The sequence below is a fragment of the Salvelinus fontinalis genome, chromosome 27, assembly GCF_029448725.1.
Source record: "Salvelinus fontinalis isolate EN_2023a chromosome 27, ASM2944872v1, whole genome shotgun sequence".
Lineage (NCBI taxonomy): Eukaryota > Metazoa > Chordata > Actinopteri > Salmoniformes > Salmonidae > Salvelinus > Salvelinus fontinalis.
In genome coordinates, this window is record NC_074691.1 from 16227148 (window position 1) to 16254138 (window position 26991).

Here is a 26991-nt window from a genome sequence, read left to right on the forward strand (position 1 = left end):
GAGATTACCCAGACCAGGCTGGCTGAGGTGTACCTGCCTAGACGGCCCTGTACTGGGGGTTAGAGGAGATTACCCAGACCAGGCTGGCTGAGGTGTACCTGCTTAGACGGCCCTGTGCTGGGGGTTAGAGGAGATTACCCAGACCAGGCTGGCTGAGGTGTACCTGCTTAGACGGCCCTGTGCTGGGGGTTAGAGGAGATTACCCAGACCAGGCTGGCTGAGGTGTACCTGCTTAGACGGCCCTGTACTGGGGGTTAGAGGAGATTACCCAGACCAGGCTGGCTGAGGTGTACCTGCTTAGACGGCCCTGTGCTGGGGGTTAGAGGAGATTACCCAGACCAGGCTGGCTGAGGTGTACCTGCTTAGACGGCCCTGTGCTGGGGGTTAGAGGAGATTACCCAGACCAGGCTGGCTGAGGTGTACCTGCTTAGACGGCCCTGTACTGGGGGTTAGAGGAGATTACCCAGACCAGGCTGGCTGAAGTGTACCTGCCTAGACGGCCCTGTACTGGGGGTTAGAGGAGATTACCCAGGCCAGGCTGGCTGAGGTGTTTGTGTGGACCATATAAACGTGCTGCAGGCATTGGGTATACTGGGTCGGTGGGGGCATGTCACAGCTCATACACATGCACACGCACACACACACACAAACCCGATGCCCCTTCCCCATACACACACACACATTGGGCACATCTGGGGCATGTGAGTCGACATCTGTCTGGGTCTCACCCGTAGGGCCACCCTGAGCACTAATGACCTCTCTGTGCTCGTCTCTGCTCCAATGCTTTACAAATGACAGAGAGAGAGAGAGAGAGAGAGAGAGAGAGAGAGAGAGAGAGAGAGAGAGAGAGAGAGAGAGAGAGAGAGAGAGAGAGAGAGAGAGAGAGAGAGAGAGAGAGAGAGAGAGAGAGAGAGAGAGAGAGAGAGAGAGATTGCACTAGCTGTAACACTGCTAACAGTAAGAGTATGTGTCATCTTGAAAAACAATACATTTCTTTGTAAGAAATATTTTCCTTGAAGGAGGCAGACAAATGTTTTGAATGTAGTTACATGGAAGAAGGCAGGAAAATGGTTCCAAAATGGTTGATTTGTGAACCATCATTTCAAACCTGAGCCATTCATTCATGAAGGTCAGTCCTAATGATATAGCGTCGTTTTTGTTTCTACAGGTCCTGATAGAGGGGGGCTTTGGAGAAATCACCACAGAGATAGCCGGGAGCCAGGAGTTCTACTATGCTGAGGACTACCACCAGCAGTACCTCAGCAAGAACCCTGGCGGATACTGTGGCCTGAGCGGCACCGGAGTCTCCTGTCCAATAGGGCTCAAGAAATAACCACCTCTGTCCAATAGGACTCAAGAAATAACCACCTCTGTCCAATAGGACTCAAGAAATAACCACCTCTGTCCAATAGGGAATGACCACCAACCTCTGATTGTCTGATTTTGACTAGGAAATGTAAATACGCATTTTCGCTTGCTCATTGCAAAATAAGTATATTTTCTATTAAGTTAAATTGAAGTCACCTTAATTATGATGCAGTACTGAAGCATATTCAGGGTTTATTTAAAAACAGTCCGTATCTGAGTCTTGTATTAATTTAAGTAGTTTGGTAATCAAGCACTACATACATAAGTTTAAATGAATGCACATTCAGGTTTTAGTGTACATTGTCTTGTTTGAATCAAATCAACTACAGTATGTACATCTGATTGAACTCTGTGGTGTGTGCTGGTGGATTAAATGATGAAGCGGTGTGTTGATATGTATGGCTGTTTGGCTGGTTCCGTTGCATGGTGTTTGGTGTGTTGGATGACCTCCTTTCTGTGATCTTTGCCTTAAGCCTTGTTCTGATCACTCCCTGACTCATCTGTCAGAGGGGTGTGTGTGGCTTGTGCAGGCAAACACTCAGTGGGAGAGAGCCCTCTGCCAGGGCCTGCGTAGCTTGGCATCACTATAACACAGTGAGAGAGAGATAGAGAGGGGTAGCATCACACACACACACACACACACACACACACACACACACACACACACACACACACACACACACACACACACACACACACACACACACACACACACACACACACACACACACACACACACACACACACACACACACACACACAGAGAGGCTGGCAGTCCCCCTCCCCACACAGGGACTGGAGCAAGGCACTGTGGGTAGGCCTAATGGCTGAAGGACACATTGATGCACAATCGGCTGTCAAGCAAAATGTCTGACTGGTACTCCTTACTGTAGACTGCTGCTCTAAAAGATGTCTGACTGGTACTTCTTACTGTAGACTACTGCTCTAAAAGATGTCTGACTGGTACTCCTTACTGTAGACTACTGCTCTAAAAGATGTCTGACTGGTACTCCTTACTGTAGACTACTGCTCTAAAAGATGTCTGACTGGTACTTCTTACTGTAGACTACTGCTCTAAAAGATGTCTGACTGGTACTTCTTACTGTAGACTACTGCTCTAAAAGATGTCTGACTGGTACTCCTTACTGTAGACTACTGCTCTAAAAGATGTCTGACTGGTACTTCTTACTGTAGACTACTGCTCTAAAAGATGTCTGACTGGTACTCCTTACTGTAGACTACTGCTCTAAAAGATGTCTGACTGGTACTCCTTACTGTAGACTACTGCTCTAAAAGATGTCTGACTGGTACTCCTTACTGTAGACTACTGCTCTAAAAGATGTCTGACTGGTACTTCTTACTGTAGACTACTGCTCTAAAAGATGTCTGACTGGTACTCCTTACTGTAGACTACTGCTCTAAAAGATGTCTGACTGGTACTTCTTACTGTAGACTACTGCTCTAAAAGATGTCTGACTGGTACTTCTTACTGTAGACTACTGCTCTAAAAGATGTCTGACTGGTACATTAACATGCGTTCCAGGATATGATTCCTTTGGTGTAACGTTGGTTCTCTTCACTAACAAACAGCGTGCCAATACGCTGTGATCATGTCCGTTTACAATGGGCTGCTGCTGGAACAGAGCCAGTAGAGAAACAATTGTTCCCATCAACCCAAGGAAATGGGCTGAATCCTTTTTCTATCGCTGAAGAATCTTTTGACGCTGTAAAAAACATGCAGGACATTTTTTCCAAAGCCATTCTCCTTAACACTCCTCCGCTGAACAACAATAGTTTTCATCGGCTGATGTGGGGTTTGTGAGGGTGAGTTGCAGTTCTACAGTAGCCTAAGCATGGTCTTTGGTTGGGTTTGGATGTAATAATAAGGAGGAGTGTTAGTGAGGTGAATCAGTGATTGTTCTACTGGATGGATGGATGGATGATGGACGGACGGACGAACGGACAGACTTGTGAGGTTTTTCAGCTGAGGTGTTTGTTTCAGTAAACATAATGATGGTAGTAAAGGTTGGTTGTGGTGAAACTCTGCTGAGGTGTTTCAGTAGGCAGCTGAAGGCCATGCTGGCTGGGCTAATCCCCAGACCCAGACCAGGTGGCTCCTGCCCCAAGCTCCTCCACCTCAGCTGCCCCAAATCTGCCACCACAGCCTGGGCACAGCTCGCCTAGCTCTGGGGATCAGGATGCAGGACCAAAAATTGTCAGAGCACTGGAGCATGGTAACAGCACGCGTACGCACGCACACTCACACACAAACACACGCTTAATCAAAACAAAACGTAGAGCTACACAGCATGCTCACATATATGTACTATAGGCACATACAGAAAGTCACACAGCATCTCCCCCTGAAAGAACCACTGATACGCACACACATTTTTACCAACAAAGAAACAAATGATATATTTATACACTCGATGAAATAAATATTAGCAACGGAACACGGACAGAGCTAGTCTGAAATGATTCTATTGTACAGAGTGGCCTACTGTCTGTCATTCTAGCACTATAGTGATGTTTCAACATTGTCCACATGCTAACAGGCATTCAAAAGCCCCGTTTATACCTGGTACTAACATGGGTCCTTTGTCCTGATCTTGTCTACATTCTGATTGTACCCATATTTCCAGAAATGTGTCTACACATGGTATTAAAATGTGTCTGCATTGTGACCAGATTTCCTGGTCCCTTCCTTTATGTAAATTATTTCACAGCTATTCTTTCAAAATATGATGTTTTATTTAATGTAAGACACATTGATGTAATCAGTCAATGGTGCCACCTGTTAATGATTTTATAGGGTGGAAAAATTATGATATAAATGGTTTCTCTGTCCAGATCTGTTTACACTTGTAAGATATCCAGACACAATGCGTGTCTGACTACCTCCGGATGTGGGCAGGAAGATCTGAACGCATTACAATGTGTCCTTTGATTGTCTACACCTGTCTGACAATGTGGGCACAATCAGAATGTGGACAAAATCAAGACAAAGGACGCAAGTTAGAACCAGGTATAAACGGGGCTATAGATTATTTTATGGTGGCATTTCACTTTATAATGATATGATCATTCCTTTTAATAACACCCATAAAATCAAATCTCAGCTGCTTAAATTTGGCCATAAAACAGGCAGTCTATAAAATGGAAGGTATTTACTGCCTCCTAGTGGGCCATGCAGATATTGCTCTGCTCTGCAGAGAGGCGAATTGATTTATGTCTGCTGTGAAGTTTTACGATGCAGTGAAATAGAAGATGGTAAATCCTAATCTATTACTCACAAGCATCACAGTCTCATATTATTATTACTGAAAACCACAGGTTCATCAGCAAACACTTTATTTACGGTCTGTCTCCTAACGGCTCCATAAAGACCTAGACGTTTGGCAAGCAAATTGGACATAAACACTGCTTTGAAAATAAGTAATGGAATGTATTAATAATAAACCAAGTATTTTTTAGGGTCACATTTTGCATTACAATTTTGTTATTAGCGTGTAATTACCCCTATAAGTACAGTGTAATAAATCCAGTATTGTGTTACATGTACCCATTGAAAGGATAGGGTAAGAGTTAGTCTAACAGCTGTAAGTGCATTGTATTACCATTCTAGGGTTTCAGCTCCACCATGTATTACCTAACCCTAGACCCTAGACTGAAAATACATTGCACTTAGAGCTGAAACCCTAACTCCAACCCATAAAACAATCCATTACTCTACAACCCTGGTGAATGTTACATGTTTGGCAAGAATGAGGATTGATGTCACTGTTGTGTCTTTATTCTCATCCTATAGTCCAAGACTGTGGTTTCTACATGTCTATATGGGAGCCAGTTAGTGAGTGGTTTGTGTCTGGATGACCGAACAGCTAGAAGGAGGCAGGAGACTGAGGAGTAGAGAGGAAAGGAGGGAGAGTCAAAGCACCACTTTTCATGTCATTTCTGTCCTACAGCAAGGACAAAAAGTTGAAGCCTTCCTAAACATAGCCTGTAGCCCCCTGACTGAACAATGAACATCAGCGTCATATTGTAACCTTTCGTCCACACTAGAAGGGGCGGGCACTGGAAACACCACCATGATTTACGGCTGTTGCGTCAGCATCACCCTAGAAACCCACGGCAACAGTGGAGTGAGGGGAATAACAAGCGATCTCCAACAGAGTATAAAGCAATAAGGAACAAACGGGAGCGAGAGAGAGGGTGGAAGGGAAAGAGAGAGAGAGATGAGGTGAACGTTGCGTTTATCACAGTGATGTCCTCTTTGTTCAAAATGAAACACCGTACAATGGTGATGGCTCTTGAGAGAAAACTCGACTTGCACCGAATTGGCCGTGGCTAGCCTTACACACTGATGTTCCACAAGGAAGGGAATTAAATGGGATGCAGTGACGGTTAGCTGAATGGGGAGACTTTACAAGATAGGAGTCATGTAGATGGAGGCTGGGCTGGGGAGGTGATGTAGACGCGTTTCATTTCCCTATACAATCAGTAGGCCTATAAGCAACAGAGCCATGAAATAACAACACGAGACAATTAATTAAAACCAAACTATTTTAATACTACCATAGAATCATTTGAACTACTTGTACATGGCTACCATGAATATTTGTACAAAAATGCAGTAAAAATAGTATTGATTAATATATACAGATATGTCTCCTTAGTGTAGGCAGGCAGGTTGTTGTAACGTTACATGTAGAATGACAAGTACATTGATGGTCATACACAATTTTTTACACAATACACATATTGGTTACCCCATCACTGATATTCCCTTCCAATCCAACTGACTCTTAGAAGAAACAGATAATAATATAATGATTTTCATTTGAAAATAAAATACAAATATTGGGACATGTTGAATTATACACAGGTACATAGTGTCTACTGTGTTTAAGTTTTGAGGAATGTGACTGCAGGACAAGATTTTAGCGCCGAGTCAACAGACCAGAGGTCTAGGCGAAAGACACCAAAGTCCAGAACAAAAACCATTGCATGTATATAAGTCACCTCATTGAGGGGAGTAATGGTGGCTGTAGTACAAACCTTGGACAGTGGCATGTCATTGTGTTGTGTCTGGTCCATCTGACCATACAGTGAGGGAATAGTGTCTTAAAGCCAGCATGTATGAAATAAAACAAGGAAGAGGAATACACTATTGTAACCATTTGATATGCACCATATATAATACATGATTCAAACCTGTTTTTTTAGGAAAGGGCCTGTATTAAATTGCATTTGAAGTCTATGACTTCCACAAGGATAGTGGCTCATTATTACCAACATCCTTTGATCTGCTTAAAATATTAATTAGAATGACTGTAAATGTTATACAACAACAGATAGGAAAATATTGCAGGTAGAATAAAACTACAACCTACTGGAGCTGGTTGGAATTAAACTACAATCTACTGGAGCTGGTTGGAATTAAACTACATCTTACTGGAGCTGGTTGGAATAAAACTACAACCTACTGGAGCTGGTTGGAATAAAACTACAACCTACTGGAACTGGTTGGAATTAAACTACAACCTACTGGAGCTGGTTGGAATTAAACCACAACCTACTGGAGCTGGTTGGAATAAAACTACAACCTACTGGAGCTGGTTGGAATTAAACTACAACCTACTGGAATTGGTTGGAATTAAACTACAACCTACTGGAGCTTGTTGGAATAAAACTACAACCTACTGGAGCTGGTTGGAATTAAACTACAACCTACTGGAACTGGTTGGAATTAAACTACAACCTACTGGAGCTGGTTTGAATAAAACTACAACCTACTGGAACTGGTTGGAATTAAACTACAACCTACTGGAGCTGGTTTGAATAAAACTACAACCTACTGGAGTTGGTTGGAATTAAACTACAACCTACTGGAGCTGGTTGGAATTAAACTACAACCTACTGGAGCTGGTTGGAATTAAACTACAACCTGCTGGAACTGGTTGGAATTAAACTACAACCTACTGGAGCTGGTTTGAATAAAACTACAACCTACTGGAACTGGTTGGAATTAAACTACAACCTACTGGAGCTGGTTGGAATAAAAAAAATTCAGTTAGTGCACTTTGAACTGGGTATCAAATCTGTTCATTTGAGCCATCATTATCAGAGATGGGGATTGGAATGATGTACAGTGAGGGGTTACAGTGAGGGTTTAGAGTGTATAAAAGCACCCAGGGTTGAATCAGTGGGTCACAGTAATGTAGAATCAGAGTGTAGGTGCAATGTCTGAAACAGGATGGGTCAATAGTTTGGACAATAGAAAATTGATCACAACGCCAGTTCTCCACAAATAGACAGGGATGTCCAATTTGTACAGGGCTTGTTCTACTGCCTATAAGTTAAACCAGGCACACCAACACAGGAAAAACAAAACACACAATAAAGGAAAACAAACATGGTTGTGTGTGTGAGTACAGTATGTAATTCCCCTTGACCATCTCGACAGAAACTGTGTAATAGCACTTGGAAGATTTGTGTAACATAACTCTGTAATAACATCATTTTTTTCTGTTTTACTCCTCTCAGGATCATCATCATGCATTTATTTTCTTCGTTGTGAGTTTGAATAAATGTTTCTTTCTCGCTCCCTACAGAGGCACATAAAGGAAACACGAGGAAATCCCATGACTGAACCACGGTTCTCAGACAACACAATATCTCTATAAAAATGTAACCATGCACTTTATAGACTGGCTTCACGTGATGATATATGATTGGCTTTCCATTTCAGCCTATGAGGAAAAGGTGGCCACCAGGCATTCCGTTTTTTCTTTGTTAAGTTTTTTCTTTTGTTTTCTTATACTCCTTTTTCTTGAAACAGACTTTCGGGGACAAGACATGGACACAGAAAGATTGACATTGAGGAACAATCACAGAAATGTCATTGTACATAATTCTTTCACTGTAAGATGCATGGATTGTAACTGTTATTAGCATTGTTTTCTGTGAAGAACACCGATAGCCAGAAAACACAGGGAGATAAAAGAGAGAAGTTAGAGAAGAGAGAGAGAGGTCAAATTGACAGCTTCATACAGAAAACAGAACAAAGTAAACACACAAACTATATCAGACCAGTGCATGCAAGATTGAAAGAACTCCCATGGTCGACAGACAGCACTGATAACACGATGAATAACCTCTGACAACTTGAAGGGACTATAAGACAAAGTATTGACCATAATGCTCCTTCAGATTACTTCAACTCATGCAGCGCCAGAGTCATCCCACCACCTCAGTAGCTAGCATGCCCTAATGAGAGAAGCGCTATTCATTGTCAGTGCTTGTGGTACATACGCAGTGGAGCGAGAGCAAGGCTAACACACGTCTATAAAGGCGACCAATGGGCTTCTTTACACTGGCATTCGCCACAGCCCCTAAGCCAATCAGAGGCCCGAGCTCAAAGCAAGGTGCTGCCCCATCACTGCTAACTGTGTGACATTACAACAACAGAATCATACAGACAGGAACCAATCACTGAGGGTATGGTGGCTGAATCTTGATGTAAGTATGGAGTATTGCCAACACAATCATACATGTAGCACATCAACGGCTGTATGTCGACGAGGATGAGGAACAGAGAGCACTCCCCTTCTGGCCCGGGCGGGGAGGCCGTAGGGTGGGGAGTGCTGAACACGGGGAATGTTCCTGTGAGAGAGAGACGGGGGATCGATTCTCCTTCCTCCAGATGACGATGTTACGGCAGGAAGTGGCAGGGGGACAGAGTTCAGTGAGAAGTAGGAAGGTCAGGGCGCCGGGTCTGGATGATTTTTGGTTTGGGGCAATTCTTTGGTTCCTCCACTTCCTCTGTGTCGCTGTCGCAGACGTGGACAACAACACTGGGGGTGGACTCTGTTCCCGCATGCAGCTCAAACTTCTCTCCTGTAGACAGAGAGAGAGACGGGAGAGAGAGCAACATTTTAGCACAGTTGAAAAATACATGGCAAATAGAAATCCAATATGGATGGTGTTAAGAGATAGATGGGAGGGGTTGAATGGAGCTGAAGGTTGGGAGTAATAACAACTAATATCAACTAGATAACTAATGTAAAAAATACTGTGCCTGTAAAACATGTATACTTTAAGAACTTCTGTGAAAGAAATAGATGGGAGAGGTTGAGGGTAAAGGAAGGACATAAGTAATAGATGGGAGAGGTTGAGGGTAGAGGAAGGACATCAGTAATAGATGGGAGAGGTTGAGGGTAGAGGAAGGATATCAGTAATAGATGGGAGAGGTTGAGGGTAGAGGAAGGACATCAGTAATAGATGGGAGAGGTTGAGGGTAGAGGAAGGACATAAGTAATAGATGGGAGAGGTTGGGGGTAGAGGAAGGATATCAGTAATAGATGGGAGAGGTTGAGGGTAGAGGAAGGACATCAGTAATAGATGGGAGAGGTTGAGGGTAGAGGAAGTACATAAGTAATAGATGGGAGAGGTTGAGGCTAGAGGAAGGACATCAGTAATAGATGGGAGAGGTTGAGGCTAGAGGAAGGACATCAGTAATAGATGGGAGAGGTTGAGGGTAGAGGAAGGACATCAGTTATAGATGGGAGAGGTTGAGGGTAGAGGAAGGACATAAGTAATAGATGGGAGAGGTTGAGGGTAGAGGAAGGACATCAGTAATAGATGGGAGAGGTTGAGGGTAGAGGAAGGACATCAGTAATAGATGGGAGAGGTTGAGGGTAGAGGAAGTACATAAGTAATAGATGGGAGAGGTTGAGGCTAGAGGAAGGACATCAGTAATAGATGGGAGAGGTTGAGGGTAGAGGAAGGACATCAGTAATAGATGGAAGAGGTTGAGGGTAGAGGAAGGACATCAGTAATAGATGGGAGAGGTTGCGGGTAGAGGAAGGACATCAGAAATAGATGGGAGAGGTTGAGGGTAGAGGAAGGACATCAGTAATAGATGGGAGAGGTTGAGGGTAGAGGAAGTACATAAGTAATAGATGGGAGAGGTTGAGGCTAGAGGAAGGACATCAGTAATAGATGGGAGAGGTTGAGGCTAGAGGAAGGACACCAGTAATAGATGGGAGAGGTTGAGGGTAGAGGAAGGACATCAGTAATAGATGGGAGAGGTTGAGGGTAGAGGAAGGACATATGTAATAGATGGGAGAGGTTGAGGGTAGAGGAAGGATATCAGTAATAGATGGGAGAGGTTGAGGGTAGAGGAAGGATATCAGTAATAGATGGGAGAGGTTGAGGGTAGAGGAAGGACATCAGTAATAGATGGGAGAGGTTGAGGGTAGAGGAAGGACATCAGTAATAGATGGAAGAGGTTGAGGGTAGAGGAAGGACATCAGTAATAGATGGGAGAGGTTGCGGGTAGAGGAAGGACATCAGAAATAGATGGGAGAGGTTGAGGGTAGAGGAAAGACATCAGTAATAGATGGGAGAGGTTGAGGGTAGAGGAAGTACATAAGTAATAGATGGGAGAGGTTGAGGCTAGAGGAAGGACATCAGTAATAGATGGGAGAGGTTGAGGGTAGAGGAAGGACATCAGTAATAGATGGGAGAGGTTGAGGGTAGAGGAAGGACATCAGTAATAGATGGAAGAGGTTGAGGGTAGAGGAAGGACATCAGTAATAGATGGGAGAGGTTGCGGGTAGAGGAAGGACATCAGAAATAGATGGGAGAGGTTGAGGGTAGAGGAAGGACATCAGTAATAGATGGGAGAGGTTGAGGGTAGAGGAAGTACATAAGTAATAGATGGGAGAGGTTGAGGCTAGAGGAAGGACATCAGTAATAGATGGGAGAGGTTGAGGCTAGAGGAAGGACACCAGTAATAGATGGGAGAGGTTGAGGGTAGAGGAAGGACATCAGTAATAGATGGGAGAGGTTGAGGGTAGAGGAAGGACATATGTAATAGATGGGAGAGGTTGAGGGTAGAGGAAGGATATCAGTAATAGATGGGAGAGGTTGAGGGTAGAGGAAGGATATCAGTAATAGATGGGAGAGGTTGAGGGTAGAGGAAGGACATCAGTAATAGATGGGAGAGGTTGAGGGTAGAGGAAGGACATCAGTAATAGATGGGAGAGGTTGAGGGTAGAGGAAGTACATAAGTAATAGATGGGAGAGGTTGAGGGTAGAGGAAGGACATCAGTAATAGATGGGAGAGGTTGAGGGTAGAGGAAGGACATCAGTAATAGATGGGAGAGGTTGAGGGTAGAGGAAGGACATCAGTAATAGATGGGAGAGGTTGAGGGTAGAGGAAGTACATAAGTAATAGATGGGAGAGGTTGAGGGTAGAGGAAGGACATCAGTAATAGATGGGAGAGGTTGAGGGTAGAGGAAGGACATCAGTAATAGATGGGAGAGGTTGAGGGTAAAGGAAGGACATAAGTAATAGATGGGAGAGGTTGAGGGTAGAGGATGGACAGGAGTAAAAACAAACAAAATAGAACTATTGTAAAATAGACTGTGTCCATAAAATGTATATAGTATGTATAAGCTGGAAGTAGAAGCCTAAGCGTTGTTGTTCACTAGTTGTATGGTTCACTAGTTAGGGGAGGGGTGGTAGGGTTAGAAAGTAATAAAGGAAAATATATATATTTTTAATGTGTATATATATATGTGTATGTATGTATGTATGTGTGTATGTATGTATGTATGTATGTATGTATGTATGTATGTATGTATGTGTATATATATATATATTTATTTATTTATATATGCCCAAATATATATGGGGGATTGGAAGTGATGCAGATAATTACATTGATGGAAGCTACAATCTACCTGCAATATTAAAGCTGATCTACCCCCTAAATTGTAGTTTTTTTTAAACAGAGAGAGAGGGAGAGAGAGCCGGGGGGGAGAGAAAGAGCAGAGGGGGGAGAGAGAGAGAGAGCCGAGGGGGGAGAGAGAGAGCAGAGGGGGGAGAGAGGAAGAGATGGTCAGTACAAGACATTTGAAAATGTAAATGTGTACATGACCTCAAGAGGGAGCCCTGGTTCCAAGAGAGACACTAAATCAGTGAGGAGAGGCAAACTCAACCTGGGTGATGATTTTCTCCTCATAATTACTAAACGGTCATGTGAGAATTGGGGGCAGAAGCTTAATATACAGAAAGACTGTAATTCTCTGGTTAGGAGGACCTGAACCCAGGGAGGACTGAAGCAATATCCTCCCTCCCTCATTCCCTCCCTCCCTCCATTTCTCCTGAGGACTGGGCTCCTCAGCCAACCGCTGGGTGACGTCAATGCTGCTGCGTGCTGTCGCTCCGGGTCAGACAGTCAGAGTCAGAAAGAGGGAGAGAGGGAGAGGTAGAGGGGGAGAGAGGGAGAGGTAGAGGGGGAGAGAGGTAGAGGTAGAGGGGGAGCGAGGTAGAGGGGGGAGAGAGGGAGAGGTAGAGGGGGAGCGAGGTAGAGGGGGGAGAGAGGGAGAGGTAGAGGGGGGAGAGAGGGAGAGGTAGAGGGGGGAGAAAGGGGGAGAGGAGAGGGAGAGGAATGCAGAAAACAGAGAAGAGAGTGAAAATGAAATAGACAGAGAAGGGGAGGTACTGAGAGGAAGAGAATGAGAGGGGGGGTAATAGAGGCCCAGCACACGCCCAGTACTCAGAACAACATCATGGAACTGTATAAGTATCAGTCAACTCACTCCCGGATCAGTTACAGAGCCCAGAACACACACTCATCTCCACACTGGGGGTTCAGCACTCTCCTTAAGAGCTGCTATACAGTATACCCTAGCTATCATCTGTCATTTAGTACGTCTCAGGGGTTCTGATAACGACAACATTACAGCTAATTATCACATAATGACGCACACGCGCACGCACACACACACACACACACACACACACACACACACACACACACACACACACACACACACACATACACACACACACAGAGCTCATTGTCATTCACAGCACATGCACCTGGCATTATCCCTGCTATTTCAGGCTCAGCTAACGAATGGGCTCTGCGCGTGCGTGCGCGCGTGTGTGTGTGTGTGTGTGTAGGGACTGTACTGTATGCAGTAACCTCACCATCTCTAACCCCGTGGCAATAAACGCCTGTCCAGCCACAACCCACCTGGCCAGCTCCTATCAAAGCTATGTATTAACCAGGATATAATTGGATGGCACCTAATGGTTCGTGCCATGCGGAGCGTGTGTGTGGGGGTGGAAGGACAGATGGACAGCTGGTAGTGATGGCCTCTCTCTTTGGGCTTCAGTGTGGCCTAGGCCCAGGACCACTAACACAGTGCAGCTACTTTTACAGCATTCCTTCAAGCCAAACACTCCAAATAATACACTCTGAATCACCCTTTCTTAAATATACAACATTCCTTAGCAACAGTCCCAAAATAAACAGGTGTAGTAGACTACAGAGTTAACCCCGTTATGGGTGAGGCAACAATTCCTTCAGGAGCATTTGACTGCTGCTGTACACACCTTTTCTATTCATATACTGTCCATACTGTCTATATACACCATTATATACATATACTTATAAACTGGGTGGTTCGAGCCCTGAATGCTGATTGGCTGACAGCCGTAGTATATGAGACCGTATAGCACGGGTATGCGGCCTATGAACAGTCCGTAGCTGTGGTATATTGGCCATAAACCACACCGCCTCGGACCTTATTGCTTAAATATACATGTATATTTATATTCCGGACTCTGACATTGCTCGTTCTGATATTTCACATTTGTGTGTATTGTTTTGTATTGCTAGGTATTACTGCGCTGTTGGCACTAGAAACCTAAGAATTTTGCTGCACCTGCGATAACATTTGCAAAATATGTGTACGCAACCAATAACATTTGATTTGATATGTTTGCTGCATGCCATTCACTGACATCATCTGTTCTAGTGTGGAAATGTTTTCTTACTAGCGCTGGCTTTGCTGAGAGCTGCTTTATTGAGGGAAACTAGCACTTATTATGACTTAAAGTCAATGCACTACCTGCAATTAGATCTGGATAAGAGAGTCTGCTAAATGACTAGAATGTGAAATCAAAATGTTAAAGACCTTATCTATTCTACTGTATACTATAAGGGCCAATACACCCAGTCATGATTTCACTGTATTATTACAGTATTACTACAGTATTACTAGAGTACTGTACCACTGTTCCTTCAGCTCCAGACCCTGGTATAGTAATGGTACAGCGCTGCCTGCCTGCCTGCTGACACACATCTTGGCAACCCCCTTGCCCACAGATGCACCTCAAATGTTTTTATTTCTCAGGCTTAGTGAGAGAGCGAGTGAAAGGCTGGATACGTGCCTTGTAAACAAGCTGGGAACAACAAAAGCATTCTCTCCTTAACGAGGGCTTGTGTTGGAGGGAGGCAGACTGGTGGAGCCGTAATCACACTACACTCAGCTAGTCTCTCTGAAGGCTGGATACGCTCTCTCACTCGTTCTCTCATGTGGAAGCACTGGATGAAACACACACACACAAACACACACACAAACACACACACACACAAACACATACACAAACACATACACACACAAACACACACAAACACACACACACAAACACATACACACACACACACAAACACATACACACACAAACACATACACACACACACAAACACACAAACACACACACACATACACACACACACAAACACAAACACATACACAAACACATACACACACAAACACACACAAACACACACACACAAACACATACACACACACACAAACACATACACACACAAACACACACACACACACACAAACACACAAACACACATAGTGGCGACCCGTCATTCACCTGTTCTGAGCCTGTTTTGTTTGTTATTTAGGCATTAATACATGTCATATATCAGTTTGATAACAATGTAAAATATTGTAAAATCTATAAATATTGAGTTAATAAAGCCGCATACATTTTTGCTTTCTTACTTGTTTCAGCCTAGCTCAATGCTTTCTGTGGTGGGCAGCCAGTACAAATACAGAGAGTAGGGGTTGGTAATCTTCTCTAGTTGCACCGTGATTGGCTCAGTGTTCTGTCATTCATGGGGACATTACGTCACCGCAAAATCTACAGGGAGAGCTTGAAAGTTCAAGCCCCCTTGGGTGCTGCTATAGATTTACATTAGAAGTGCCCATCCAAGAAGGCTCAAGGTCATTGACCACAGATAAAATAATGACAAATCACGTTATATCTACCGTAGCTTTGATTGGACTGATTTCAAGAATTTCATGAATCACATCGACAATCTACTGGCAAATCCTTTTCAATCCTTGTCATATGAAGAGAAATTATAGATAAAACGTATCGGTGCTCATCGGCCATTGAACATAAACATTACACAGCAAGTCAGAAATCGCAACTTCAACAATGAGTGGTTTGGAAGGAATCAGTGGCTAACTGCAAGCGTTGCAAAGCAATCACTATTTTGCTTCAACTGCCTGCTATTCGGTGGAGATGGTGTGTGGTCCAGGTCTGGGTTTAAAACATCCGTCTGAAAGTGTCTCTTTTCCGAGCTTAAAAAGATAAACATTCACACGCAACACCATGGACCAGAAATGGTTGAATACATTGGCCATGTTATCAATCCAGCATGACTTCTGCCATGTTCAAAACAACTGGAAACTCAGAAATGGGAAATCTCAGACTTCAGTGAGTCCAAGACAACTGGGAACCTGAAAAAAACTATCTCCAACTGGAAAAATTTTGAACGGTCATCCTACTCGGAATTCCAAGTCGGCAACTCTGGCCTCTTTCTAGAGCTCTGACCTGAAGATCACTGACATCATGATTCAACCTTGTTTTTTTCAGACTTCCCAGTTGTCTTGAAAGCACCATAAATCCAGAGAATGCCAGACTTTGAGGACAAAGTTTTATGACAAAATTTGCCCACAAGAAGGACCGCCGTGCCAACTTCCTGTTCAAGTGAGCACAGCACAACAAGGTGAGTCCAAAAATGTATTGTATGCTGCTGCATAAATGATGTAATATTCCAGGGAGATATGTATTCTGTAGCTAAGAAAGTAATACTAAGTGTATGTTGTGTAGTAAGCTGTTAGTAACCCATGTGCCTCAACCTAATCATTTGGTCCCTTCCCCCTCATAACTTAGCCTACTGTTCTGACTTAGTGATGTACATGTAGCCTAAAGCCTGTTTAAGAGAAATGTCATCATCGAATATTGTAAGAGCTTTCATTGTCTGCTTATATACCCCCTTTATTTATCCTACTGTTCTGACTTGGTGTACAGGGAGAATACTGTAAGAACAGCCCATGTTCTGAATTCTGTCGCTGTACATTTCAAAAGTTATATTGACTACGTCCGTCCTAGCTCGCTCATTAATGTCTTAATCGAAATGAAGGATTGCCTGCCAGACAAGGCTCTGCTGATAGCCAGGTGTAGCGGTGGTAAGAATTAACTCCATGCTGCTGAAAATAAAACTCTGCTGTTAGGACAGCTTTATGTTGGCCTTAACAGTTTGTGGGCACCGTTTGTCACCGTTATAGTGCAATCAATGTATTGTTTAGTGTTATGTTGTGTAGTGGCTTTGCTGACATGCAAATCTTGCCCCACCAAGATTTACATGTTAAAATTGCCAGTGCAAACACACACACACACAAGACACACACACGACACACACACGACACACACACAACACACACACACACAAACACTTCCTCTCCTTGTGTAACTGGCTATTATTGCCACGCTGGAATAGGTCAATCTGACATGATCAAGGTATGTATAAGGAATGAGTAATTTGTTTCTGTAACCATATGCAAAGCCCTGCAGTTTTGGTCTTTCTCTTGCTGCTGGTTTTAATGGGGATGAGTTGAGACAGTTTAATGTAGTTAGGAAACAGCCGAAACATTACAATGTTTACAGCTTAAAGACGGTGTCAATAAACTAATATATGAAGGTTAAATGAACGTGAAACACCAGACTGATTGAGTTAACTCTCTCAGTAGTAAGCCTCTCCACTAATACTCTGAAGAATAAAAGCCTGCAATGCGCTCTCACACACACACACACACACACACACACACACACACACACACACACACACACACACACACACACACACACACACACACACACACACACACACACACACACACACACACACACACACACACACACACACTATGGAGTATGCACGTACGCATACACACAAACATACACTAATGATGTATGCCAGATAGCTATGGTAAGAACCTGTAATGTTTACAGTTTAAAAGGTAGAGCTTTAAAATAAAATGTTTCTATACAAACTGAACTCTACAGCCTTACATCAGAGTCTAAACAGGGTTTTAAAAGTGTACGTTCATATACATACTGCACTCTATTCCATGACATAAAAGGCATATGCCCAGGCCTTATCACTGAAGTGCTACTTCAGTGTACCAGGAAATATTCACCACCAAGGCATCGTTATTGTTAGCCCAATCACATTTTAGCTGCTGCACTTGAAGTGTTCTAAACATGTCAGATAATAACCATTCCCACTTGCTTACAGTACATACCATTTACCCTCTACTCCAAAGACACTGTTTTCACACAGTCATCTTCAAGCACTACGATTCCCTGACCTCATGTCAGTCTCTGACCTCTGAGTTCAGAGACAGCCTCTGCTCCACTTCTGATTCTAGGTCAGTGTATAAACGAAAGGCCAGCGATACAGGAGGTAAAGACCAGTTTGATCCTGCTCTGCTCCACTCCCATGAATATGCAATATCCTTTAAATGAATCTCTTATGCAACCCACTCTAGTCCCTAAACAGAGGAAAGAATGCAGTCACTTGAGAGACATTTCATGTGCTGTATACACTTACAGTGATTCAGTTAGTAGTGAAAGGGACTTATAGGGTTTGTGGGTTCCACCAGATGCATCACTGTGTGCTTGTGAGGGGACATGCATGGTTGACTAGTAAAGGAACGTTTCAAGTGGGATATTTTTGTGCTTGTAAAAGTTAGACACCATATAGAGCGACTTAAAGGGCTGTGAGGCCATGAAGTGGCTGGTGTATGGTGGTCACCTCCAGCTGTCCTGGGGGTTTACACCAAGCGAGAGAGAGCTCTCGGCCCCAGAGAGACGTACCTGTAGCCCAGGCTGACCCATACTAACAGGGCCTGGGCTCCACTAACAAGTACACCTACAGTGTTAATGACTATGAATGGGAGATTTGCTTAGAACCAACTCTAACCGTCTGTAGAGTTATTATACAGTATGAAGCCTGTCAATGTCCCGTACACAATGAGCCTGGTTACAGTGACGGGTAAGATCACTTTCACCATCTTGTGCTTCATTGGACTAGGTGAATCACTACCTACAGTACCACTATCCACTACTATTACATGATAATAGATGTGCGTAATATCAAACAGGAACTCAATATGAATATGAAATGGTGTTCCAGTAAATATGAGAGGATTGTAAGTGTACTGTATGTCTATCTTGATAGATACAGGAATATCATTCTATTCAAATGCAACTGATCTTGAGGACTCATATGAGTAACCAATCTTAGTTATAGGCCTACGGTATCTTCCAGTTAGTGGGCCTATGCAGTCTTGCAGTCTATTCCCTGAGGTATAGGGATGACCCCAGCGTATCAGATCAGGGAGAGGAGGAGGGATAGAGGGAGCGAGAGTGAGGATAGAGGGACCGAGAGAGAGGGAGGATAGATGGAGCGAGAGAGAGTGAGATAACTCTCAGCGGGATGTGTTTTGATGGGATTTGGGGGGAGAGAGAGCTCCAGGACAGCAACACAATTAGACCCAACCAAATCATGAGAAAACAAAAAGATAATTACTTGACACATTGTAAAGAATTAACAAAAAAACAGAGAAAACTAGAATGCTATTTGGCCCTAAACAGAGAGTACACAGTGGCAGAATACCTGACCACTGTGACTGACCCAAAATTAAGGAAAGCTTTGACTATGTACAGAATAAGTGGGTGGGAGGTAGTCTAGTGGTTAGAGAGTTAGGTCAGTAACCGAAAGGTTGCAAGATCTAATCCCTGAGCTGACAAGGTAAAAATATGTCGTTCTGCCCCTGAACAAAGCTGTTAACCCACTGTTCCTAGGCTGTCATTGAAAATAAGAATTTGTTCTTAACTGACTTGCCTAGTAAAATATATATATTTTTAAGAATAAAGTGAGAATAGCCTTGCTATTGAGAAAGGCTACCGTAGGCAGACCTGGCTCTCAAGAGAAGACAGGCTATGTGCTCACTGCCCACAAAATGAGGTGGAAACTGTGCTGCACTTACTAACCTCCTGCCAAATGTATGACCATATAAGAGACACAAATTTCCCTCAGATTACACAGACCCACCCCAATTTTAATAAACTCACATATCTATTGGGTGAAATACCACACGGCAGGTAGCCTTGTGGTTAGAGCGTTGGGCCAGTAACCGAAAGGTTGCTAGATCGAATCCCTGAGCTGACAAAGTAAAAATCTGTCGTTCTGCCCCTGAATAAGGCAGTTAACCCACTGTTCCTAGGCTGTCATTGTAAATAATAATTTGTTCTTAACTGACTTGTCTAGTTAGATAAATAAAAACGGTGTGCCATCGCAGCAATATTTGTTTATTATCTATTTAACTTGCTTTGGCAATGTAAACATATGTTTCCCATGCCAATAAAGTCCCTTAAATTGAAATGTAATTGAAATTGAAATTGAGAGAGAGAGAGAGAGAGAGAGAGAGAGAGAGAGAGAGAGAGAGAGAGAAAGAAAGAAAGAAAGAAAGAAAGAAAGAAAGAAGGAGAGGTGAAAGAGAGAGAGAGAGAGAGAGAGAAAGAAAGAAAGAAAGAAAGAGAGAGAGAGAGAGAGAGAGAGAGAGAAAGAAAGAAAGAGAAAGTGAAAGAGAGAGAGGGAGAGAGAGAAAGAAAGAAAGAAAGAAAGAGAAAGTGAAAGAGAGAGAGAAAGAAAGAAAGAAAGATACAGTTCCTTAGGGGGTTGACAGCTGAGAGTTAGTAATGTCAAACCCTGTTGCATAATCTAAATGTTCCTACATCTCAACCCACCACCCAGAGCCATTTTAACATCCACTGCAGCTACAAATAGAAGAGATAGGCAGACAGACAGACAGACAGACAGACAGACAGTGCGTGACATTCAATATTCACTTTTCAAAATGGCCTCCTTGATTGAGGGGGGGATAGAGCAGAGCGAGAGAGGGAGGGAGAAGGAATGAGAGAGAGCGTGAGAGGGAGAAAGAGAGAGGTTAGCAAGAAACTGCAGGTGTTATCTCTCTCTCTCTCCCTCCCTTCATATCATTGACTGGGAGTAAGGGTTTATTTACGTGGGAGTTAACCATGTGTTTGGCAGCTCCAGCAAAGTCAAGCTAAAATTAGCAGAATGGCAAGAATCTGTGAAACAGCTGTTCTGATAAGAAAATGAGGCTCTGGCCAGGAAGGCAGATGGACTTGACTCTGGCTGTATGGAATATAATCCCTGTACATTTACATACACACTGAGATGAAGCATTGTAAGAAAATAGTAGCCTAGCTTCACAGCTTAACTACTGGACACTATGTAATCACCAAACTTGGCTTTTTGCTGGACAAAAAGCACTCTAGTATCAGGCATTTAGTGAGATATAAAAAAACATGCCAGACATGCCAGACAAAAAGATGATTGACACTCCGTTTAGGTCTATTTCAAACGACAAGAAGACATAACAGCTAACTGATTCCCATTTGCATCCGCTGCTTGCTCTGACTAAACCTCTTACTCAAAGACAGCCATCATTATCAAGCCAGACACAATTGTGGTTGTCACTCTCTCCTGACTGAATGACATGGTGGCTGAGGTGACTATATCCCAGAGGAGAGTTGGGGAGGTTGAGAGAGAGACTTGTCGATATTCCTCTCATAGCAGAGATGAATAAACCATTAGTGTACAGGGAGTCAGTAGTGACAGGTCGTTAACGTCTCTCACCCTCATGCATTATTCATGGTTGACATGACGACGTGCAGCGGAACCTTTGTGAAGAGAGGGGCACTGCTTTGGGTCGCAGCGCTTTCAAGTCGGCGGCAAATTCAATCTAGCGAAGTAGCACGGCCCCTCTGATGGCATGGAAAACAGAGGCAGACGGGAGCAGCGGGGAGCGAAGGAGGATAGGATACATCCGGAACTGGAGTGCTGTTCATTAAATCCAAATCATGTCTTAAACCAGTGAGAGATGTTACCGACATGACAAGTCACTCCATCTCAACCTCGGTCATATTCTATTGTGTGTGAAATTCTTTTGAATCAATAGATTTCATAGGAAACCTACTAGGTAGTATTACATTACATTACAGCCTGTGACAGACAGCGCTAAACATGTCCATGGATCTAAATACAGGACTATTTGAGATGGACTCTGGGACAACCTTGTGTGGAATGTCCCACCTCAGTTTAAATACATGTGTAAATGGCTTGTTGCCTGTAATCAACCTGGTGGACCATGTTTCCAATGGGAACAGTAGGCTACAGTACGTAATCAGACCAACAGCTGGGGAGTAGAGAGGGTGACCTGACTCATCTTCAATGAAATGGACGGTCACCTCCCGGGCGGTCACCTACTCTGTCGGTCTACGTGGGTGGTCCACCACAAACACTAACTGGACTTCTGGACATGACACGGTCATTAACGCCAGAACACAACCTTCCCTATAAGCTGAGGTGGAAATCTACAGGAGTTGATAGTCTTGTTATGATCATAATGACTTTTTAAGGACTCAAAGGGCTTTACATTGCACGGCAGTACAACTTCCTGATGCATCCGAAGGTCAACTGGGATTCAGGCAGTGTGGGGATTCGTTACTTAAAAATAGTTGTATATTACATTTGACTTGTTGCCTTCAATCAAAGTGACAAGTTTTGTTACTCAATACCTTTATAACACGTTGTCCCCAACACTGGTTTCAGCCAATAGAAATTCTCCTCTAGTCTCTACGGCATTAAAGCTGATTATAGGACACACAGTGCCCAGCACCAGAGGATGTATTCTATGAATACCAATAACATTTAAAGGTACAGGTTCTGACCGTTGTACCTTTTAAACAAGAAGAATGTGACCTGACGTCCTGCTTGACCGAGGGGAGGTGCTCCAGGATGTCCTATTACATCACGTATCACTGGATATATTGACGGAGGAAGTGAGAGATGTGAGCCAATAGGACAGCGTGTAAGAGGAAGATAAGAAAGAGACAGAAATGACTGAAGGAGTGAAACAGTGAGAACAACAGAAAGGTGTGAGAGAAAGGTGGAGACAGAGAAAGTAGAGCTGAAACAGAGCGGTCACGCTACGAAAAGGAGAGTAACGGAGAGAATGAAAAACAGCATGTAGTGTGTAACTAGTGGTATGACTCACCGGGGCCCAGCTTGGCCACAGCATAGAGCAGGTCGTAGTTGATGACGGGCGTGGTCTCGTCTATCTGCTGCCAGCCAATGGGCGGCGAGCCGGGAGGGGAGATGAGGAACTGTTTAGAGGGCTGGGGAGGAGCCAGGTGCAGGTTATCACCATCTGATACTGGGTTCTGGACCTGGGGGAGGGAGGGATAGAGAGACAGAGTGATAGAGGGATAGAGAGAGAGAGGGGGGGGGGGGTACAGACCAATAATTAGTGAATCAGTTTTAATCAGATGTCTCTTAGTGATTGGCTTTTTAAAAAATAATCCAGGACAAGGCTGTACGATTCTACACTCCAGACAGTCAGTTAGTTGCACATCTTAGTTCCAAGGGTCCTGCTGAGACCTGATTCAGCCAGCCAGAGAGCTGAGGTTAAAGGACACTGACTGGGAAGGATCATTGTCTGGGCCATGGGTTCCTCTCCACTGTTCCCCAGGACCAACACTAGTCTACTGGGTTACAGACCTCCCTGCTCTCCAGGACCAACACTAGTCTACTGGGTTACAGACCTCCCTGTTCTCCAGGACCAACACTAGTTTACTGGGTTACAGACCTCTCTGTTCTCCAGGACCAACACTAGTCTACTGGGTTACAGACCTCCCTGCTCTCCAGGACCAACACTAGTCTACTGGGTTACAGACCTCCCTGCTCTCCAGGACCAACACTAGTCTACTGGGTTACAGACCTCCCTATTCTCCAGGACCAACACTAGTCTACTGGGTTACAGACCTCCCTGCTCTTCAGGACCAACACTAGTCTACTGGGTTACAGACCTCCATATTCTCCAGGACCAACACTAGTCTACTGGGTTACAGACCTCCCTGCTCTCCAGGACCAACACTAGTCTACTGGGTTACAGACCTCCCTGCTCTTCAGGACCAACACTAGTCTACTGGGTTACAGACCTCCCTATTCTCCAGGACCAACACTAGTTTACTGGGTTACAGACCTCCCTATTCTCCAGGACCAACACTAGTTTACTGGGTTACAGACCTCCCTGTTCTCCAGGACCAACACTAGTCTACTGGGTTACAGACCTCCCTGCTCTCCAGGACCAACACTAGTCTACTGGGTTACAGACCTCCCTGTTCTCCAGGACCAACACTAGTCTACTGGGTTACAGACCTCCCTGTTCTCCAGGACCAACACTAGTCTACTGGGTTACAGACCTCCCTGCTCTCCAGGACCAACACTAGTCTACTGGGTTACAGACCTCCCTATTCTCCAGGACCAACACTAGTCTACTGGGTTACAGACCTCCCTGTTCTCCAGGACCAACACTAGTCTACTGGGTTACAGACCTCCCTATTCTCCAGGACCAACACTAGTCTACTGGGTTACAGACCTCCCTGCTCTCCAGGACCAACACTAGTCTACTGGGTTACAGACCTCCCTGCTCTCCAGGACCAACACTAGTCTACTGGGTTACAGACCTCCCTATTCTCCAGGACCAACACTAGTCTACTGGGTTACAGACCTCCCTGCTCTCCAGGACCAACACTAGTCTACTGGGTTACAGACCTCCCTGTTCTCCAGGACCAACACTAGTCTACTGGGTTACAGACCTCCCTGTTCTCCAGGAACAACACTAGTCTACTGGGTTACAGACCTCCCTGTTCTCCAGGACCAACACTAGTCTACTGGGTTACAGACCTCCCTGCTCTTCAGGACCAACACTAGTCTACTGGGTTACAGACCTCCCTGTTCTCCAGGACCAACACTAGTCTACTGGGTTACAGACCTCCCTATTCTCCAGGACCAACACTAGTCTACTGGGTTACAGACCTCCCTGCTCTCCAGGACCAACACTAGTCTACTGGGTTACAGACCTCCCTGTTCTCCAGGACCAACACTAGTCTACTGGGTTACAGACCTCCCTGCTCTTCAGGACCAACACTAGTCTACTGGGTTACAGACCTCCATATTCTCCAGGACCAACACTAGTCTACTGGGTTACAGACCTCCCTGCTCTCCAGGACCAACACTAGTCTACTGGGTTACAGACCTCCCTGCTCTTCAGGACCAACACTAGTCTACTGGGTTACAGACCTCCCTGCTCTTCTGGACCAACACTAGTCTACTGGGTTACAGACCTCCCTATTCTCCAGGACCAACACTAGTCTACTGGGTTACAGACCTCCCTGCTCTCCAGGACCAACACTAGTCTACTGGGTTACAGACCTCCCTGTTCTCCAGGACCAACACTAGTCTACTGGGTTACAGACCTCCCTGTTCCCCAGGACCAACACTAGTCTACAGGGTTACAGACCTCCCTGCTCTCCAGGACCAACACTAGTCTACTGGGTTACAGACCTCCCTGCTCTCCAGGACCAACACTAGTCTACTGGGTTACAGACCTCCCTATTCTCCAGGACCAACACTAGTCTACTGGGTTACAGACCTCCCTGCTCTCCAGGACCAACACTAGTCTACTGGGTTACAGACCTCCCTGCTCTCCAGGACCAACACTAGTCTACTGGGTTACAGACCTCCCTGTTCTCCAGGACCAACACTAGTCTACTAGGTTACAGACCTCCCTGCTCTTCAGGACCAACACTAGTCTACTGGGTTACAGACCTCCCTGTTCTCCAGGACCAACACTAGTCTACTGGGTTACAGACCTCCCTGTTCTCCAGGACCAACACTAGTTTACTGGGTTACAGACCTCCCTTTTCTCCAGGACCAACACTAGTCTACTGGGTTACAGACCTCCCTGTTCTCCAGGACCAACACTAGTCTACTGGGTTACAGACCTCCCTGCTCTTCAGGACCAACACTAGTCTACTGGGTTACAGACCTCCCTGCTCTCCAGGACCAACACTAGTCTACTGGGTTACAGACCTCCCTGTTCTCCAGGACCAACACTAGTCTACTGGGTTACAGACCTCCCTGTTCTCCAGGACCAACACTAGTCTACTGGGTTACAGACCTCCCTGCTCTTCAGGACCAACACTAGTCTACTGGGTTACAGACCTCCCTGTTCTCCAGGACCAACACTAGTCTACTGGGTTACAGACCTCCCTGTTCTCCAGGACCAACACTAGTCTACTGGGTTACAGACCTCCCTGCTCTTCAGGACCAACACTAGTCTACTGGGTTACAGACCTCCCTGCTCTCCAGGACCAACACTAGTCTACTGGGTTACAGACCTCCCTATTCTCCAGGACCAACACTAGTCTACTGGGTTACAGACCTCCCTGCTCTCCAGGACCAACACTAGTCTACTGGGTTACAGACCTCCCTGCTCTCCAGGACCAACACTAGTCTACTGGGTTACAGACCTCCCTGTTCTCCAGGACCAACACTAGTCTACTAGGTTACAGACCTCCCTGCTCTTCAGGACCAACACTAGTCTACTGGGTTACAGACCTCCCTGTTCTCCAGGACCAACACTAGTCTACTGGGTTACAGACCTCCCTGTTCTCCAGGACCAACACTAGTTTACTGGGTTACAGACCTCCCTTTTCTCCAGGACCAACACTAGTCTACTGGGTTACAGACCTCCCTGTTCTCCAGGACCAACACTAGTCTACTGGGTTACAGACCTCCCTGCTCTTCAGGACCAACACTAGTCTACTGGGTTACAGACCTCCCTGCTCTCCAGGACCAACACTAGTCTACTGGGTTACAGACCTCCCTGTTCTCCAGGACCAACACTAGTCTACTGGGTTACAGACCTCCCTGTTCTCCAGGACCAACACTAGTCTACTGGGTTACAGACCTCCCTGCTCTTCAGGACCAACACTAGTCTACTGGGTTACAGACCTCCCTGTTCTCCAGGACCAACACTAGTCTACTGGGTTACAGACCTCCCTGTTCTCCAGGACCAACACTAGTCTACTGGGTTACAGACCTCCCTGCTCTTCAGGACCAACACTAGTCTACTGGGTTACAGACCTCCCTGCTCTCCAGGACCAACACTAGTCTACTGGGTTACAGACCTCCCTGTTCTCCAGGACCAACACTAGTTTACTGGGTTACAGACCTCCCTGCTCTTCAGGACCAACACTAGTCTACTGGGTTACAGACCTCCCTGCTCTCCAGGACCAACACTAGTCTACTGGGTTACAGACCTCCCTGCTCTCCAGGACCAACACTAGTCTACTGGGTTACAGACCTCCCTATTCTCCAGGACCAACACTAGTCTACTGGGTTACAGACCTCCCTGCTCGCCAGGACCAACACTAGTCTACTGGGTTACAGACCTCCCTGTTCCCCAGGACCAACACTAGTTTACTGGGTTACAGACCTCCCTGCT

At 44.9% G+C, this 26991-nt stretch overlaps 2 protein-coding genes across 7 annotated transcripts in view; one reads left to right on the forward strand and one right to left on the reverse strand.

The window, feature by feature from the left end:
• Nucleotides 1–1763, forward strand: part of LOC129825158 (mitochondrial peptide methionine sulfoxide reductase-like) — a 91367-nt gene extending 89604 nt beyond the window's left edge. For 3 of the 4 annotated variants that reach the window (XM_055885022.1, XM_055885021.1, XM_055885023.1), the window contains exon 6: nucleotides 1169–1763. In XM_055885022.1, the coding sequence (XP_055740997.1) occupies nucleotides 1169–1333 (165 nt within the window). In that variant the 3' untranslated portion in view covers nucleotides 1334–1763. The remainder of the gene's footprint in view (nucleotides 1–1168) is intronic. The other variant, XM_055885020.1, reaches the window with a different exon arrangement.
• Nucleotides 1764–5920: 4157 nt separating this feature from the next.
• Nucleotides 5921–26991, reverse strand: part of rcan2 (regulator of calcineurin 2) — a 114668-nt gene continuing 93597 nt past the window's right edge. For all 3 annotated transcript variants that reach the window (XM_055885024.1, XM_055885025.1, XM_055885026.1), the window contains 2 exons: nucleotides 22696–22867; nucleotides 5921–9270 (listed from right to left, as the gene is read on the reverse strand). In XM_055885024.1, the coding sequence (XP_055740999.1) occupies nucleotides 9116–9270; nucleotides 22696–22867 (327 nt within the window). In that variant the 3' untranslated portion in view covers nucleotides 5921–9115. The remainder of the gene's footprint in view (nucleotides 9271–22695; nucleotides 22868–26991) is intronic.